Here is a 13,831-nt window from a genome sequence, read left to right on the forward strand (position 1 = left end):
GACATATCTAAGCTATTGCAGTAGAATTCCCTTTGGTGAACCTCGACAATTTATATCTCCTGGTTATCCGATAGCTTACATATTTCCCTCATAGTTGGATGCGATAGACGGGTTAATTCAGTCTCAACTCTGGAAATACTACATAGATCAGGAATGGAGAACCTCTTTCAGTACAAGAGATGGGGCATGGCTAGATGAGGGGTGGGAGGGGGATGATCTCACAATTTTATGATTGTGACATCGTCCCCCTCAGTCCACACGTGGTGCGTGTGTCCCAGGAGGAAGAGGACGTTGCGCCCACCATTTTTTAAAAAGAAACAGGAGCTGGAGCGCACCAGTACTCCAGGGCAAAGGTTAGTCTTTTTTTTAAAGCCCTGCTCCCGCTCCACCCCACCCCTAATGGGCACGGAGCACTTGCAGAGCTCTGTGCCCTGTGTCCGGCTCCTTGCGTTTACTCGTGAGGAGCCGGGACTATACCGGGATGGCTGCCTACATGTCCTGCAGTCTCGGGATCATCCTAGGACCATGGGAAAAACTGTGAAAATGTGCAGGTCCATATCCCGGGGAAATGCAGGGATCATTCCTCCCTGTTTCTGGGATCCCCTGTGCATCATGCGGATGCACAGGGACGATTCCTGGGATATTGCCCCATCTAGACATGCCCCCAAATTCAGTTTCACAGATGCTTTCGGGGGGCTGCATTCTAGTGGTGGGTAGGGCTAAAGGTGAAAAGTTCAGGGCCAAATATCAGCAATACTAGCATGTTTTAGCTTAAAGCTCTTAAGTGCCAGCAGCTAAGCCTTAGGAGAGGCATTTCAGCCATTTTAGAATGGGGGAAAACTGTGCAAAGCCAAGAAATGATGAAACAACCAGTGGTCTGGGGAAAGGACCATGGCCATTTGCAGAACCCTGGAGGGGCGAATTGGAATCCCAAGTGAGGCAGATTTGGCTCGAGGTTCAACACTTTGATATGCATGGTGGAATGGTGGGTCCATATGTGACCCCCTTATGATGCATCATATGCACAGTATGATACAAACATAAAAATAAACACTTATACGTACTTTGCATGCATTCTCTACTTTCTTTCCAGTTTACATTTGAGGTGGAAAAATAGGGGAATTGGGCACACACCTATATGCAGGTCACACATGCAAGAGGGTGTTTGTGTATGTAGGGTTCCTGCTTCATTGTAACACATAGGGATGGGTAAGAATTTAGTTTCATTTTGGTTTTGATAAGAATTTACCAAAATTTCTGAAGTTCTCTATGTTTGGGATAAAAAGAACATCAGATTAAGGAATATCGAACGTGGGATAAACCGAAACTGACAGGTTTGTCCATCCAGGCCCACGGCTTTGAGTACTTAGCTCTTAAGATTCTGGTTGGTTCCTTTTGTGCTGAATTAGGATTGCCAATTCTCCCCCGCTTTTGTTTCCTGTCAGTCTTCTAATCTTTAACAGCTATATGGCAGGCAGGTACATGATGGTTCTCTCCATGCTAGAAATAGCTGTGCCTTTTAAATTTGGCTGGTGCAGTGTGCGTGTGAGAGAATTTAGTTTCAGTGCCTTTTTGATACAAAATAACTAAAATTTGAAAGGCTCTTCATATTTGGGGCAGAAAGAATTTGCGATTTAAAACATCTGAATGTGGGAGAAAGTGAAATTGACAGATTCGCCCATCCCTAGTGATAAGAACTGGCCACAAGGGACAAACCTTTCCATTTGATCCAACCTGCGTGTTTTCAACACCTTGGGCCTCTTAGCTCTTTAGAGAAATATGGATACATAGAAAACAAGAAAAACCAGGAAGTGGCAAAGCCTGGACCAAAGCAGAAATCTCCAAGACAAAACCTTAAAGGATCTACTTAATTAGCCAAAGTCAGTCTCTAAATACCAGTGTGGTACTAATGTTATTTCACAGACGAGGCACTAGCTAGCCAGAAGAATGATGCAAAATCTAGGCTGGGAAAAGAGAAAACTCACAGTCTGATCAAATTTGAGAACTAATCTACCAAAGGCAGTCACATGATTTCTATTAGAAGAAAGCGACAGAGAACTAAAGTCCACTTAGCAACAAATCACAACAAAAGCTATTGGTAAAACAAGAAAGGGAGCTCTACTCTGATAAAGGAGTCCTCTAACCTGAAGAAAGTGAACTGCTGTCCATAGATCCAGGGGTGGAGGGTGAGACTGGGGTATTCACCAAATGGAGGGATGAGGACTGTAAGTATCAGAGCCAGCAGCACAAAGCTAGCCGGGAGAATAATCTGTAGGCAACATGGAAAATGTCAACCACCTGCGTTACACATAGAGTGTGGCAGCAGTATCTATGTGAAACTCAAATAACACTCAAGCATACCCAGCATGGACAGTTGTGCTAGAATTATATCTAGCTCAGATCACAATTCATATCATACATCAAAGTATCAGAACAAGTATCCTGCACATCAACCTTCATGTAGTTTTGTTTTTAAATCCTCCCAGGACTGCAAAGAAAACCGTAAATGACAGTGTCTGATAATGGCTCAGAAAATACAGCTGACAGGATTATAGGCATGTAGGAAGTTGGTCTAATTTGACACTGTCTGACAGCAGTTCACCAGGGTTTCAAGCTGGAGCCTCTGTCTTTCCCATTTCTACCTGGAGATACCAGAGATTGAACCCAGGCCCTTTGGCATGCAAAGCATGTGCTCTATCACTGAGCCACAGCCCCTCCACACACATGAACAGTATGGAGTTTTCGGTGACCCTGGAGCAGGACTTTGTGTGCCACTTTGTCCCTCTACATGGGCTCCTTGTTCTCCACCCAAATGAACTTGCGGAACTCATTACAGAAATATATTGTTTCGTTAACTGCAGCAGGTAATTGTTCTTGACAATAAAAGACAAAAATATACCCCTAGTGCTGTTCTGCGATATTATAGAGCTTATAGCTCTATAAGCAAAGACAAGTTGGCTTCCTGCTTATTTGTTTCTCAATAGAATGCTCTGGGATCTAGTTCATTCAATTTGGACTGTTAAGTTCAGCATGAGGATACCTGGCTCTATAAAGTTTTGGCATAATTTTACAACAAGATTGTACCTCCTTGTTACCATTAAACCTGTTGCAAATGCAGGTGTGCGCATGTGAACTCCGTATGGAAGAGACCTCTGTTATTTTAATAGATAAGTAAATACCTGAGCAAAGAAGTCTTTCAAGCTACGGGTGGAATGATGGAATCGTTTGATGAGAAGTGCTTTGATCTGCTGAAGGACAAGCTGGCAACCTTTATTCTGACTGGATCCTTTGCCACCACTCCCATATCCTTCCAGAGCAACAGGAGTGCGCGAAGTGCCATTGGCTGGCAGAGTATTTTGCTGGGCTCCCTCTTCTTGTCCAGTGGCACCATTTTCCTGGGCAGCTCCTAGATTTTAGATTGTTCTGTTTCAGGGCTTGTTGAAAGACATTTTCAGCCTCACTAGTCCTGGAACTGTGAGATTCTTTAAGGTTAATGAATACAGTTTTCCCCCATACCTGTATAACAACGCAGCTACACTTACATCAGGGAACCTCTACAGATCTAACAGCAAGAAAACTCAGCGAAGGCTTACTGAAGTGATCCAGGCACCTTTGTTCCCATCAGTCAGTGAACTGCCTCTACATCTGCTTTGATTCTGGATTTCCGTCACTGTTAGACGGATTATGGCTAAAGCAACTGCATGGATCCACTGTGCCCCATATGTAAATAGGTTCCTTAACCCTTTCCACACTGGATGATTCCCCATCATGGGAACATTTGGAAAAATATACCTTTGTCTTCACAACAGTGTTCTGTGGTTCCCTGCTCCACATCAGTGGCAGCCAATGAAATGATGTGGGAGCAGCAAACACATGATTAGGATGAGTTCTACTGGATGCTACTGATGGAGAGAGGCATACTAGAACTAGTGGCTTTTGCTTTCATAGTAGTAATTTATTAAGATGTGGCAGATATTTTGCATAACTTTTTAGTTTGGCCCTCAGGCACTGGATTATGGAGTGTTTACCTGCATTCTGCATTCCAGGATCAGCCTCTGCCGTAACCTTCAAGAAAACCTGCAAGAGAGATCCATTAAGAGGAGGTTTTGTGAACATGTAAGAACATCTTTATGCATCTTTTTTCTGCTGCTCCAATGCAATACAAACTAAAAACATTGTCCCTTTGGTTGATTTCCAATTAGCATAAAACATGAAATACCTTAAAGAAGAAATGGAATAAATCCAGACACAATGCCTGCTCCTTTAAGAACTCAGACATAGGCTTAAAACATCAACAGAAGGTTATTACATCATTTGGGTGTAAATTATGAAAGAAAGGACTGGGGAGGAAGGAAATGTCTCAAGGTTAGCAACCTCTTCAAGTGGCGTGTCTGAAATCCCAAAACTGCTGAGTCCCACATCAGCCAGGGTTTCCTCTAACTCTCTGAAGAGACTGGCGTAGGATCGTTGCTTAAAATTCTTACTGGGGAGCAGGTAGATAAGCTCCTGACCGATACTTTCGATTAACTTTGCTTCCGGAACATGATGATGGATCAGTTCATTTAGTTCATTCACATCACCTGTGAAGAGGCAAAGCATGGTTTGAGAACCAAATGGAGAACTGTATTATTTTCATTGTTGCAAACTATTCACGTGATCAGTCACCAAAGAACATTGATGAAGGTCAGTAGTAGGGAGCTACTTTCATACCGAAGTACAGCTGAAGCCCCTTCTACAAGTGGGTTCCCCCACAACTTTTATGTATTCTTCAAAGATTCTCAGAAAAACTTTGCCTCCACCACTATGTCTCAAAATGTTGCATGCACAGTAATGATTCAGACACACCCAAAAGGGAAGCACCATCAAGGAGGAGGATAAACAATAATAATCCAATAGGTGTAGGATGCAAATCTATTGATTCCAATTGTATAAACGCCAATGCATTTCAAGCAAATGGCTCAAAATCGAGCTATTTGGCTCCAAATTTTAAGATTGCAAAGAATAAGCCACAAGAAGCCACACCATCAACACAAGACAATCTCTGCTAGGGTGACCATATGAAAAGGAGGACAGGGCTCCTGTTTCTTTAACAGTTGTATTGAAAAGGAAATTTCAGCAGGAGTCATTTGTATATATGGGGAACCTGGTGAAATTTCTCTTCATCACAACAGTTAAAGATGCAGGTGCCGTGCCCTCTTTTAAATCTGGTCACAGTATAGCTGCAGTATAGCTCCTGGAGCTTTAACTGTTGTGATGAAGAGGAAATTTCACCAGGTGCGACATGCATACAAAATATGACAACTGCTGAAATCCCCTTTTCTATGCAACTGTTAAAGATACAGGAGCCCTGTCCTCCTTTTCATATGGTCACCCTAATCTCTGCTGGATCACACTAAGACCGAATCTACACCAAGCGGGATATTGCACTTTGAAAGTGGTATGAAAGCAGTATATGAAAGGCAGGAGCCACACTACTGCTTTATAATGGTATTGAAGTGCACTGACAACTGTTGGGATCCATTGACTAGAAGCCCCATCACATCTGGATTGAAACGCGCGGCTCCTGTCACTTCTTTGTCGTCGCTCTGACGTTGCTTCCTGAAAACAGGAAGTAATAGGCCCATTCAGTCCGGTAGGAGAGAATAGCAACCAGACTTTTTCTGGGGGTGGGTGGGGTGTTGCAGCGCAATGAAGGCCAGAAGGGGCGGAAGACGCGAGAGAGGCACATGTTGTCATGTGAGCAATCTGTGAGTGCCCAGTAACGAGTGTGCAGTAAAACGCTCATCGGATGGAGCTTACATACCATATACCGCTTTCATAGTGCTATATCCTGCTTGGTGTAGATTAGGCTTAAGAATCTGACTAGCATCTTGTTTCTGAGAATGGAAATTCAGAGGCCTCCGGAAAGGACAAAAGCAGGGCAGGAGGGAAATGGTCTCCTTTGATGTTTGTCGCAAGCAACTGGTGTTTAGAGGCCTCTGAAGTTTGGCTAATCCAGCTTGCTCTAATCTGGTGCCTCCCAGGTGTGTTGGGCTGCACCCCCAGCATTCTCAGCCAGCATGGCCATTGTCCATGCTGATTGGGAATGATGGGAACAGAGGCCCAACATATCTGCAGGGCACCAGGTTGGGGGAGGCTGCATTCAGCTGACTTGGCTAGTAGCGACCGAGAGTCCGATGGTCCATGAAAGTCAGCAACCCAGTCACCCTTGTGCAATAACAAGCAGAGCAATCCCTGTTCTCACCATCCAGTTCCTGTTCCACAGTTTCTGCCTTGCTTGTAGGTACGCAGCCAGAGCAAGAACACGAACATTTGGATCCCAGGCTGCAGGAGGTCTAAAAGAAGATAAGCAATACTATCAGTTTCCAATGTGTGTTCATAATACGCATTAAGTATAGTGTTAAGGCTTTGTCAGAAGTGAATGTTTGAGGAGACTTTCTCAAAGGGTTGAATAGAACTTCTCTTCAATCTTTGTTGAAAATTTATCAGTTTCTACAGAGTTTCTGGGAGTTGGCAGTGTTTTCCCCCCCTTTTGGCTGGTGTCGGTGGTAATTTTATATGTACACGTTTTGTAATATTGACTGAGTTGTGCATTTAAGACTGCATATCATAGTCACATGTAGTCTTACGTTATCTTAAGTTGGGATGCAAATATTCAGAAGACAAACATGTAATATGAGGAATAATAAGTCTGCTTGTGTAACCCTTGCAATCAAGGTATTGTGAGATACACAATTCTCAGTTATGGTTGAGGGATGGTAAACCAGCAATCAGACTTGAGCCTAAGAAACATAAATGGCATTTCTTTATATAAGAGATTAAAACCAGTTAACAAAACCAACAGTTATAACAAATAAGACATTTAAAAAGCACATGACATGATCCAATCCAAACAAGTGTTGCTTTTATGGTAACTACCTCACTCGTCTGCTATTAGTTGGATAGCCATCAGTTCAGTTTATTTTTTTAAAAAAAGTCTTTCTGTTGCCGACATTCACTCCTTCTCTACTTTCTTGTGTCCTGCCATGTCTATTTGCTTTCTTTCTTATTCAGGTCTCTCCTCAGAGTCATATCTCCTCAGTTCCTTATCTTCAGCTCCCCCTCCTCATCCAAATGTCACCAATCGACTTCTCTCTTTGCTCTTTTCCCACATTCTATCACCCTTCCATTCACTTGCCCCACATTCCGAAGTACCACAGGAATAGCCATTAACCACACCTCATTGGCATACATTTCTACAAGGGGAAGATCTTGAATAGAATTTTGAATAATTGGGGCAGTTAACTGCCCTGGATTGTTCAAAATGCCACATGGCTCCTCCCTCTTGAAGAAAATGTGCATCTTATAATTGCATTTAAACATAAGAACCTAAGAAGTGCCCTGATGCTGGATCAGACCAAAGGTCCATCTAGTCCAGCACTCTGTTCACACAGTGGCCAACCAGCCATCGGCCAGGGACCACCAAGGCAGGACATGGTGCAACAGCACTCTCCCACCCATGTTCCCCAGCAACTGGTGGACATGGGCTTACTGCCTTGGATACTGGAAGTAGCACACAACCATCAGGGCTAATAGCCATTGATAGCCTTCGCCTGCAGGAATTTATCCACCCCCCTTTTAAAGCCATCCAAATTGGTGGCCATCACTACATCTTGTGGTAGTGAGTTCCATAATTTAACTATGCATTGTGTGAAGAAGTACTTCCTCTTATTTGTCCTGGATCTCCCAGCAATCAGCTTCATCAGATGACCCTGGGTTCTAATATTTTGAGAGAGGGAGAAAAATGTCTCCCTATCCACATTCTCCACACCATGCATTTGTACACCTCTATCATGTCTCCCCTTAGCCTCCTTTTTTCCAAGCTAAACAATCCCAATTGATGTAACCTTCCCACATAGGGGAGATGCTCCTATGCTCCCCTATGAGGGAAGGTTTCTCGCAGTGAATGATGCAGTGAATGATGCTCACAGATTATTTGCGCAACTTGGTGCCAAACACTTACAGCCTCTTTTGCTCCACCACTTTGAATGTTTTTCATCTTGCGGACCAAGGTGAGATAAAAGCCTGTCCCAAAGGAGTTCTTTAGGAAAACAGGAGATCCTGAGCAGTGCAGCTTTCCTTGGGAAATGATAGCAACCCGATCTCCAAGGATGTCTGCTTCATCCATGTGGTGGGTTGAAAGAATGATAGTCCTACCTGAAAGGAAAGGGCAGATGTGACAAAAATCATACATACCTGGTTCTTGGAAGTATGGCAGATCCTGAATCTGATTTTGCAGATATCAGGGAGAACTTGGATCTATATAACATCCCTGACACTGCAATAGCACAGCATCACCTGCACTTGAATTAAACATGGTTATCTAAATGTTCTATTCATCCAAACAGAGAAATCCTCCCATGGTTTACTGCAAGGGTGGGGAACTTTAGGATGGGGGCACGCTCCAGGGGGTTCCACATGGACCCATGGTCTGATTGGAGTCTGCCAGGAGAAAAGCCTTCAGTGCGGTGGCCCCCTTCCTATGGAATTCCCTGCCTTTGGAGGTCAGGCAGGCGCCACCATTGTATTGCTTCTGTCACCTCCTGAAAATGCTGCTATTTCAGGAAGCTTTCCATGTATGGCCAGTAATGGGATTTTATCAGAACTTTGTTCTTTTGAAAATTGTATTTTTAATACAGTGTTTTTATTCTTTTATTCTATTTGTGGTTCACAGGTCTGAAATCTTTTGAATGGGGAGTGGTATATAAATATTTTAAACATACAAAATCCAGCCCTCCTGAGGTTTCCAGATGGCCACATACCCTCTTTCTCACAACTCCCCATAGTTTGGCAGTTCTCCATCTTTCCCCCCCATTCTAAAAGTTAAAATGACTCTCCTAAGGCTTTAGTTACTGGAAGTAAGAGCTTTAAGCAACAATAGGCTGGTGGGGTTTTTTTTTTAATGTGTTTTGGTCCAACCCCATTTACTTCTGGTCTCACTCTCTAACCTTTAGCCCCACCCATCACTGGACTGTGGTTCCCAAAAGCTTCTCTGAAACTGAAACCAGCCCTTCAGCCAAACGAGATTCCTCACCCCTAGTTTACTAGTTGGGAATGCAGGTGAGGAAATGGCCGAGTGCATTGGAATTTGCTTGCCAAAACACAGGCTGCAAGCCTCTAATCTGTCATATAATTAACCCTAACTTAACAACTTTAGGAGGTATAACATGCAAAAGCTCAGCAGCCAATAAAACAGGACAAGCCATGTAAAGCTAGCTTCACCAGCCCTACACACAAACAATAACTGATCCATTGAGGCCAGAGTTACTCAGTGTACATGGATGCAAATGCATGCACAAAACAGTGCAAAGCCCCTCAGCTGTCAATTTTTGCTGCCTTTTCATTTTGATGGGAATCTTACACTAGGCACCATCAGAAGAAGGTATTAGCAGGTTGACAAAGCATAAATTAAAGGGTTGGACAACAAGACATTAACCAGAGTCTGCTTCAACTGAAATCCATGGGCCTTTTCTGTACACACACATACACAGCTGGCTTTATGTTATTAAGAATATCAAGAAACTTAGAAACAAGGGAGTGCTACTGACACACACTGCACAGTGTCCTTTCTGGAACCAAATTACCTGAACGATACTTCAGTAGGAGGTCCCAAATAGACCGTCTGGAATACGGATCAACTCCTGAAGTGGGTTCATCCAGGACAACCACTTTTGCTTCGCCAACAAAAGCAATGGCAACAGACAGCTTCCGCTGCATGCCACCTAAGTAACGAAAAGAGAAACAAAGCCAAAAAATAAGAGATGCATAGTTTTACAGGAGAAAGGTTGCTTCTCTCTGATATATCACAGAGCTTGCACAAGCAACCATCAAATATTGAATGAAATATAACAGAAAATCTTGTAGCACCTTAAAGACCAACACATTCAGGGGGGATCTACACTACTGCTTTAAAGCACTTTATAACAGTTTTGACAACTGTTGGGGCCCAGGACACACTGCATATACAGTTTTCAAAACGTTTTCAAAGTGCTTTAAAGCGCTTTAAAAGCAGTTGTGTAGATCAGTGGAGGCTGGTGGCTTCAATTTCGGTGGGTTTGTGAATCCATTCTGTATTTCAGTCAGGACAAGCCAGAACTATAAAGAGCCATCCTAGCTACTGAACCTTGGATAACTCTTTTAGAGTTCTGACTGAAACCCAGAGTGGATTCACAGACCCTCCAGAGTCAGAGCAACCAACCTCCACTGAACACATTTATCATGGGATATTTGATTCCTTGCTCTACTTTATTCCTCATATTGAGGCAGTAGCTAAATCCTGTCGTTTTTTCCTGTATAATATTGCCAGGATTCGATCATTTTTGTCTTTCTCTTCTGCCAAGACTCTTGTTCATGCATTGGTTATTTTTCGGTTGGACTACTGCAACCTTCTTCTCACTGGCCTTCCTTCTTCTCACATCAGTCCATTGGTTTCTGTTCACCACTCTGCCGCTAAGATCATCTTCTTGGCTCGACGCTCTGACCATGTTACTCCACTTCTGAAATCTCTTCATTGGCTTCCAATTCACTTCAGAATCCAATATAAACTTCTTCTGTTGACCTTCAAAGCTTTTCACGGTCTAGCTCCTTCCTATCTCTCCTCTCTCATCTCACACTATTGCCCCGCTCATGCTCTTCACTCCTCTGATGCCATGTTTCTCACCTGCCCAAGGGTCTCTACTTCCCTTGCTCGGCTTCGTCCATTTTCTTCTGCTGCCCCTTACGCCTGGAACGCTCTTCCAGAACATTTGAGAACTACAAGTTCAATCGCAGCTTTTAAAGCTCAGCTAAAAACTTTTCTTTTTCCTAAAGCTTTTAAAACTTGATTTTGTTCTGACTTTATACTGCTAGTTTTACCCTACCCAGTGCCTGTTTGGTGCATTCTCTTCCCCTCCTTATTGTTTTATTATGATTTTATTAGAATGTAACCCTATGCGGCAGGGTCTTGCTATTTACTGTCTAACTCTGTACAGCACCATGTACATTGATGGTGCTATATAAATAAATAAATAAATAAATAAATAATAATAATAATAATAATAATAATAATGGGATAAGCTTTTTGTAAGTCAGAGGTTCATCAGACAAGTGTTTTATCGCACACTCACCCCTGCCCACTTACGGATGCGCATGTGTCCTTTAGACGAGGACGATGTCTGCCTCCCGCATGGCTTCCGCTCATTTTTCCATAGCAAAATAGAACCCTTTTATTCTGACTTTTTAAAAAAACCCCGGAATGTGCTGTGATCTCCTGCTGTGTGCAGGAAACGCAGCGCGATAAAAGAAGCCTCTGAATGGGCCACGTGGTCTTTGTTTACTTCCCCTTTTCCCTCTGGGAAGAATGAGGAAGTGCAGTGAAGTGACAGTAAGGAAGCACAATTTCTCTCCCCCGCCCATGACTCTCTCAGAGCCTACTTCACCAGATGCATCTGACAAAGTGGCGTAAGGTCCATACAGGTGTATGGCACAAGACTCTGTTGTTTTTGATGCAATGACAAACAAGGGTGCTGCTCTGGAAAATATTGCTTATTTAAATATTGCTTATTGAATGTGGCTAACAACAACAACAGCAACAGCAAACTAGATATCAAAATACAAAATGAAAAAAAAGCAAAAAACATATTCCTCAGAGAAATTAAGATAACTGAGTGCAGAATATTCCAACATCTGTGGCATGACCTGAATTGGCTGAACTTCACAGCTTTTCTGGCCTTGTGACTAACAAACTACACCTGGAAACATCAGGATAATGTTTCTCTAAAATGTATCACCACACAAATCCACATGTGGGGGAGACTCTACTAAAAGCAACGTGAGGCAGCTTCATCAGGTGGCAGATTTTTGATGCCATCAAAGGGCAAACAAGGGTCAGTCATTGAATGTGTTGTTAGACTTTTTACTATGGAAATGCACCATTGGAATTTTACATTTGGTTTGTTAATATATGTTGGTCCAAACCTGTACCAGGGTCACAAGTTCAATTTGAACATCTAACTCCATCCTCAGAGGCAGCAGCAAAAACCTAATGTGTAAGTGGTAAAATGAGATGCAGGATTTTGAGGGCGAAGCCTTGGGTACCTGACAGGTTTTGAGCCTCTTCGTTCCTTTTATGCGGCAGGCCAATGTCTTCGAGCATCATCTCTACTTCCAGTTCTGCCTCCTCTCTGGATCTCCCTTTCAGCCGAGCATAAAACCGGATGTGTTCTGCGACAGTAAGGCTAGAGAAAAGAAACGGTGTGGCTTTAGTTGACCAAAAGACACAAAGAAGGTTTCACTACTGTAAAACAAGAAGCAATAGCTTCCCTGCCCCACCCCGCTCCACCCTCCACTGTCTTGAATAGCTTTGAAGTCAGTTCAAAAGAAGTATCGCTGCTCTTGGGTGAATTCTCATCTCATGTCCAATTTTGGAATATAGGTTTTGCATTGTTTCAAAAATGTGCAAATTCTGTTTATTCAGAGGTGACCTGGGACAAAAGAAATGTGTGCAAACTCTTAAAAGCAAAGCTTCTCACAAATTACTGAACTCCCTTAAAATGATTGGCTGTCTCCAGCCAAACAGATTGTCAGAAAGGGGGTTAAAAGGGTCCCTAACAAATACAATTTAAGCACTCTGATTGCGAAGCCCTTGTTGTAAGCTCAGAGGACACTGAGTGCCTTGCTGCTGCTTGTCTCACCCTACGCTGAACCATCTCTCAGCTTTGGTGCTAACAACCAAAGACCGAATAGGCAATATAGAGTGTAAACAACGCACCCAGAAATAACATCAGGGTCGATTGTAGCATTTTGTTAGCTGCTAGAAGAATGGAGGCATGTCTTGAAATAGTTGGGACAATTGGAGCCTTTCCACAGGGAGACTCATTACTTTGAAGCAAGTTTCTGATGGCACTTACTGATTGAACAAGATGTTGTACTGAGGGCACATGCCTAAACTCTGCTGGATGGAGTCCATGTGTGTCTGGATGTCCTTTCCACCCACCAGTATTGTTCCAGATGTAGGTGGGAACAAACCTGTGAGGATAGACCTAGCCAAACCAGAGGGGAAACATGTAATTTTTTTATCAAGGGTTATAAATATTATATTTGTTATATATTATCAACAATTATAATATATAATGAATAATAATAATAATAAATTGAATGATCAAATGATACCAATTTCACATAATAATAATAATAATAATAATAATAATAATAATAATAATAATAATAATACAAGATGTCCACTAGGTGGTGCTTGAGGTCTATGAAAGCACTTGGGGAGAAGCATCACAAAATTGACTGGAACTTTAAAGATCAGCTTGCTGCATTCAGTCTTAAGAGTTCTCAAATACTGACTGTTATAACAATTCAAGGAACGAAAGCAAACATTTGCAGATCCCATATATAAGTTGGGAGTGGGGTGGGAGATGGATGGCATATGTTATGTTATTAGTTCTGCTGAGCTATATTATTAAGGGGATATTGAAAGAGAAAGGATGCAAGGTGAAGATCTCTCACCCACCCCAAAAATAAGAATATTTGAACAAAAGTGTCTTTTAAAAATTTCCTCGCACAAACAAGTTTACAGAAGGCTTGAGGAAGCTGGAGATAAACCTTAAAGCTGTCCTAATGAGCAATCAGTGCCAACCTTGTATTTTCAAAAAGAGGGTTCTCTCTCACCTACAAGTACAACCTTCAATCACCCCACCACTACCCCAATTGAGGCTCTGAAGCTGGAAGTTAGCCAGGCTACACCTTGGATAAGTGGTGGGGGGAGTATTTGGAGGGGAGAATGTGTGGGCATAGGATGGGTGAA

General features: G+C 42.7%; 1 protein-coding gene across 1 annotated transcript in view; it reads right to left on the minus strand.

Annotated features, from left to right (window-relative positions):
* Positions 1–13,831, minus strand: part of ABCA4 (ATP binding cassette subfamily A member 4) — a 129,286-nt gene that overhangs the window by 27,185 nt on the left and 88,270 nt on the right. Inside the window, exons 19-27 of the mRNA XM_063132547.1 lie at positions 12,927–13,058; positions 12,115–12,254; positions 9,624–9,761; positions 8,003–8,196; positions 6,245–6,335; positions 4,375–4,580; positions 4,029–4,077; positions 3,180–3,406; positions 2,145–2,269 (exon numbers count right to left, since the gene is read on the minus strand). Of these exons, the coding sequence (XP_062988617.1) occupies positions 2,145–2,269; positions 3,180–3,406; positions 4,029–4,077; positions 4,375–4,580; positions 6,245–6,335; positions 8,003–8,196; positions 9,624–9,761; positions 12,115–12,254; positions 12,927–13,058 (1,302 nt within the window). The remainder of the gene's footprint in view (positions 1–2,144; positions 2,270–3,179; positions 3,407–4,028; positions 4,078–4,374; positions 4,581–6,244; positions 6,336–8,002; positions 8,197–9,623; positions 9,762–12,114; positions 12,255–12,926; positions 13,059–13,831) is intronic.

Source organism: Elgaria multicarinata, chromosome 1 (assembly GCF_023053635.1).
Source record: "Elgaria multicarinata webbii isolate HBS135686 ecotype San Diego chromosome 1, rElgMul1.1.pri, whole genome shotgun sequence".
In the NCBI taxonomy this organism is placed as follows: domain Eukaryota; kingdom Metazoa; phylum Chordata; class Lepidosauria; order Squamata; family Anguidae; genus Elgaria; species Elgaria multicarinata.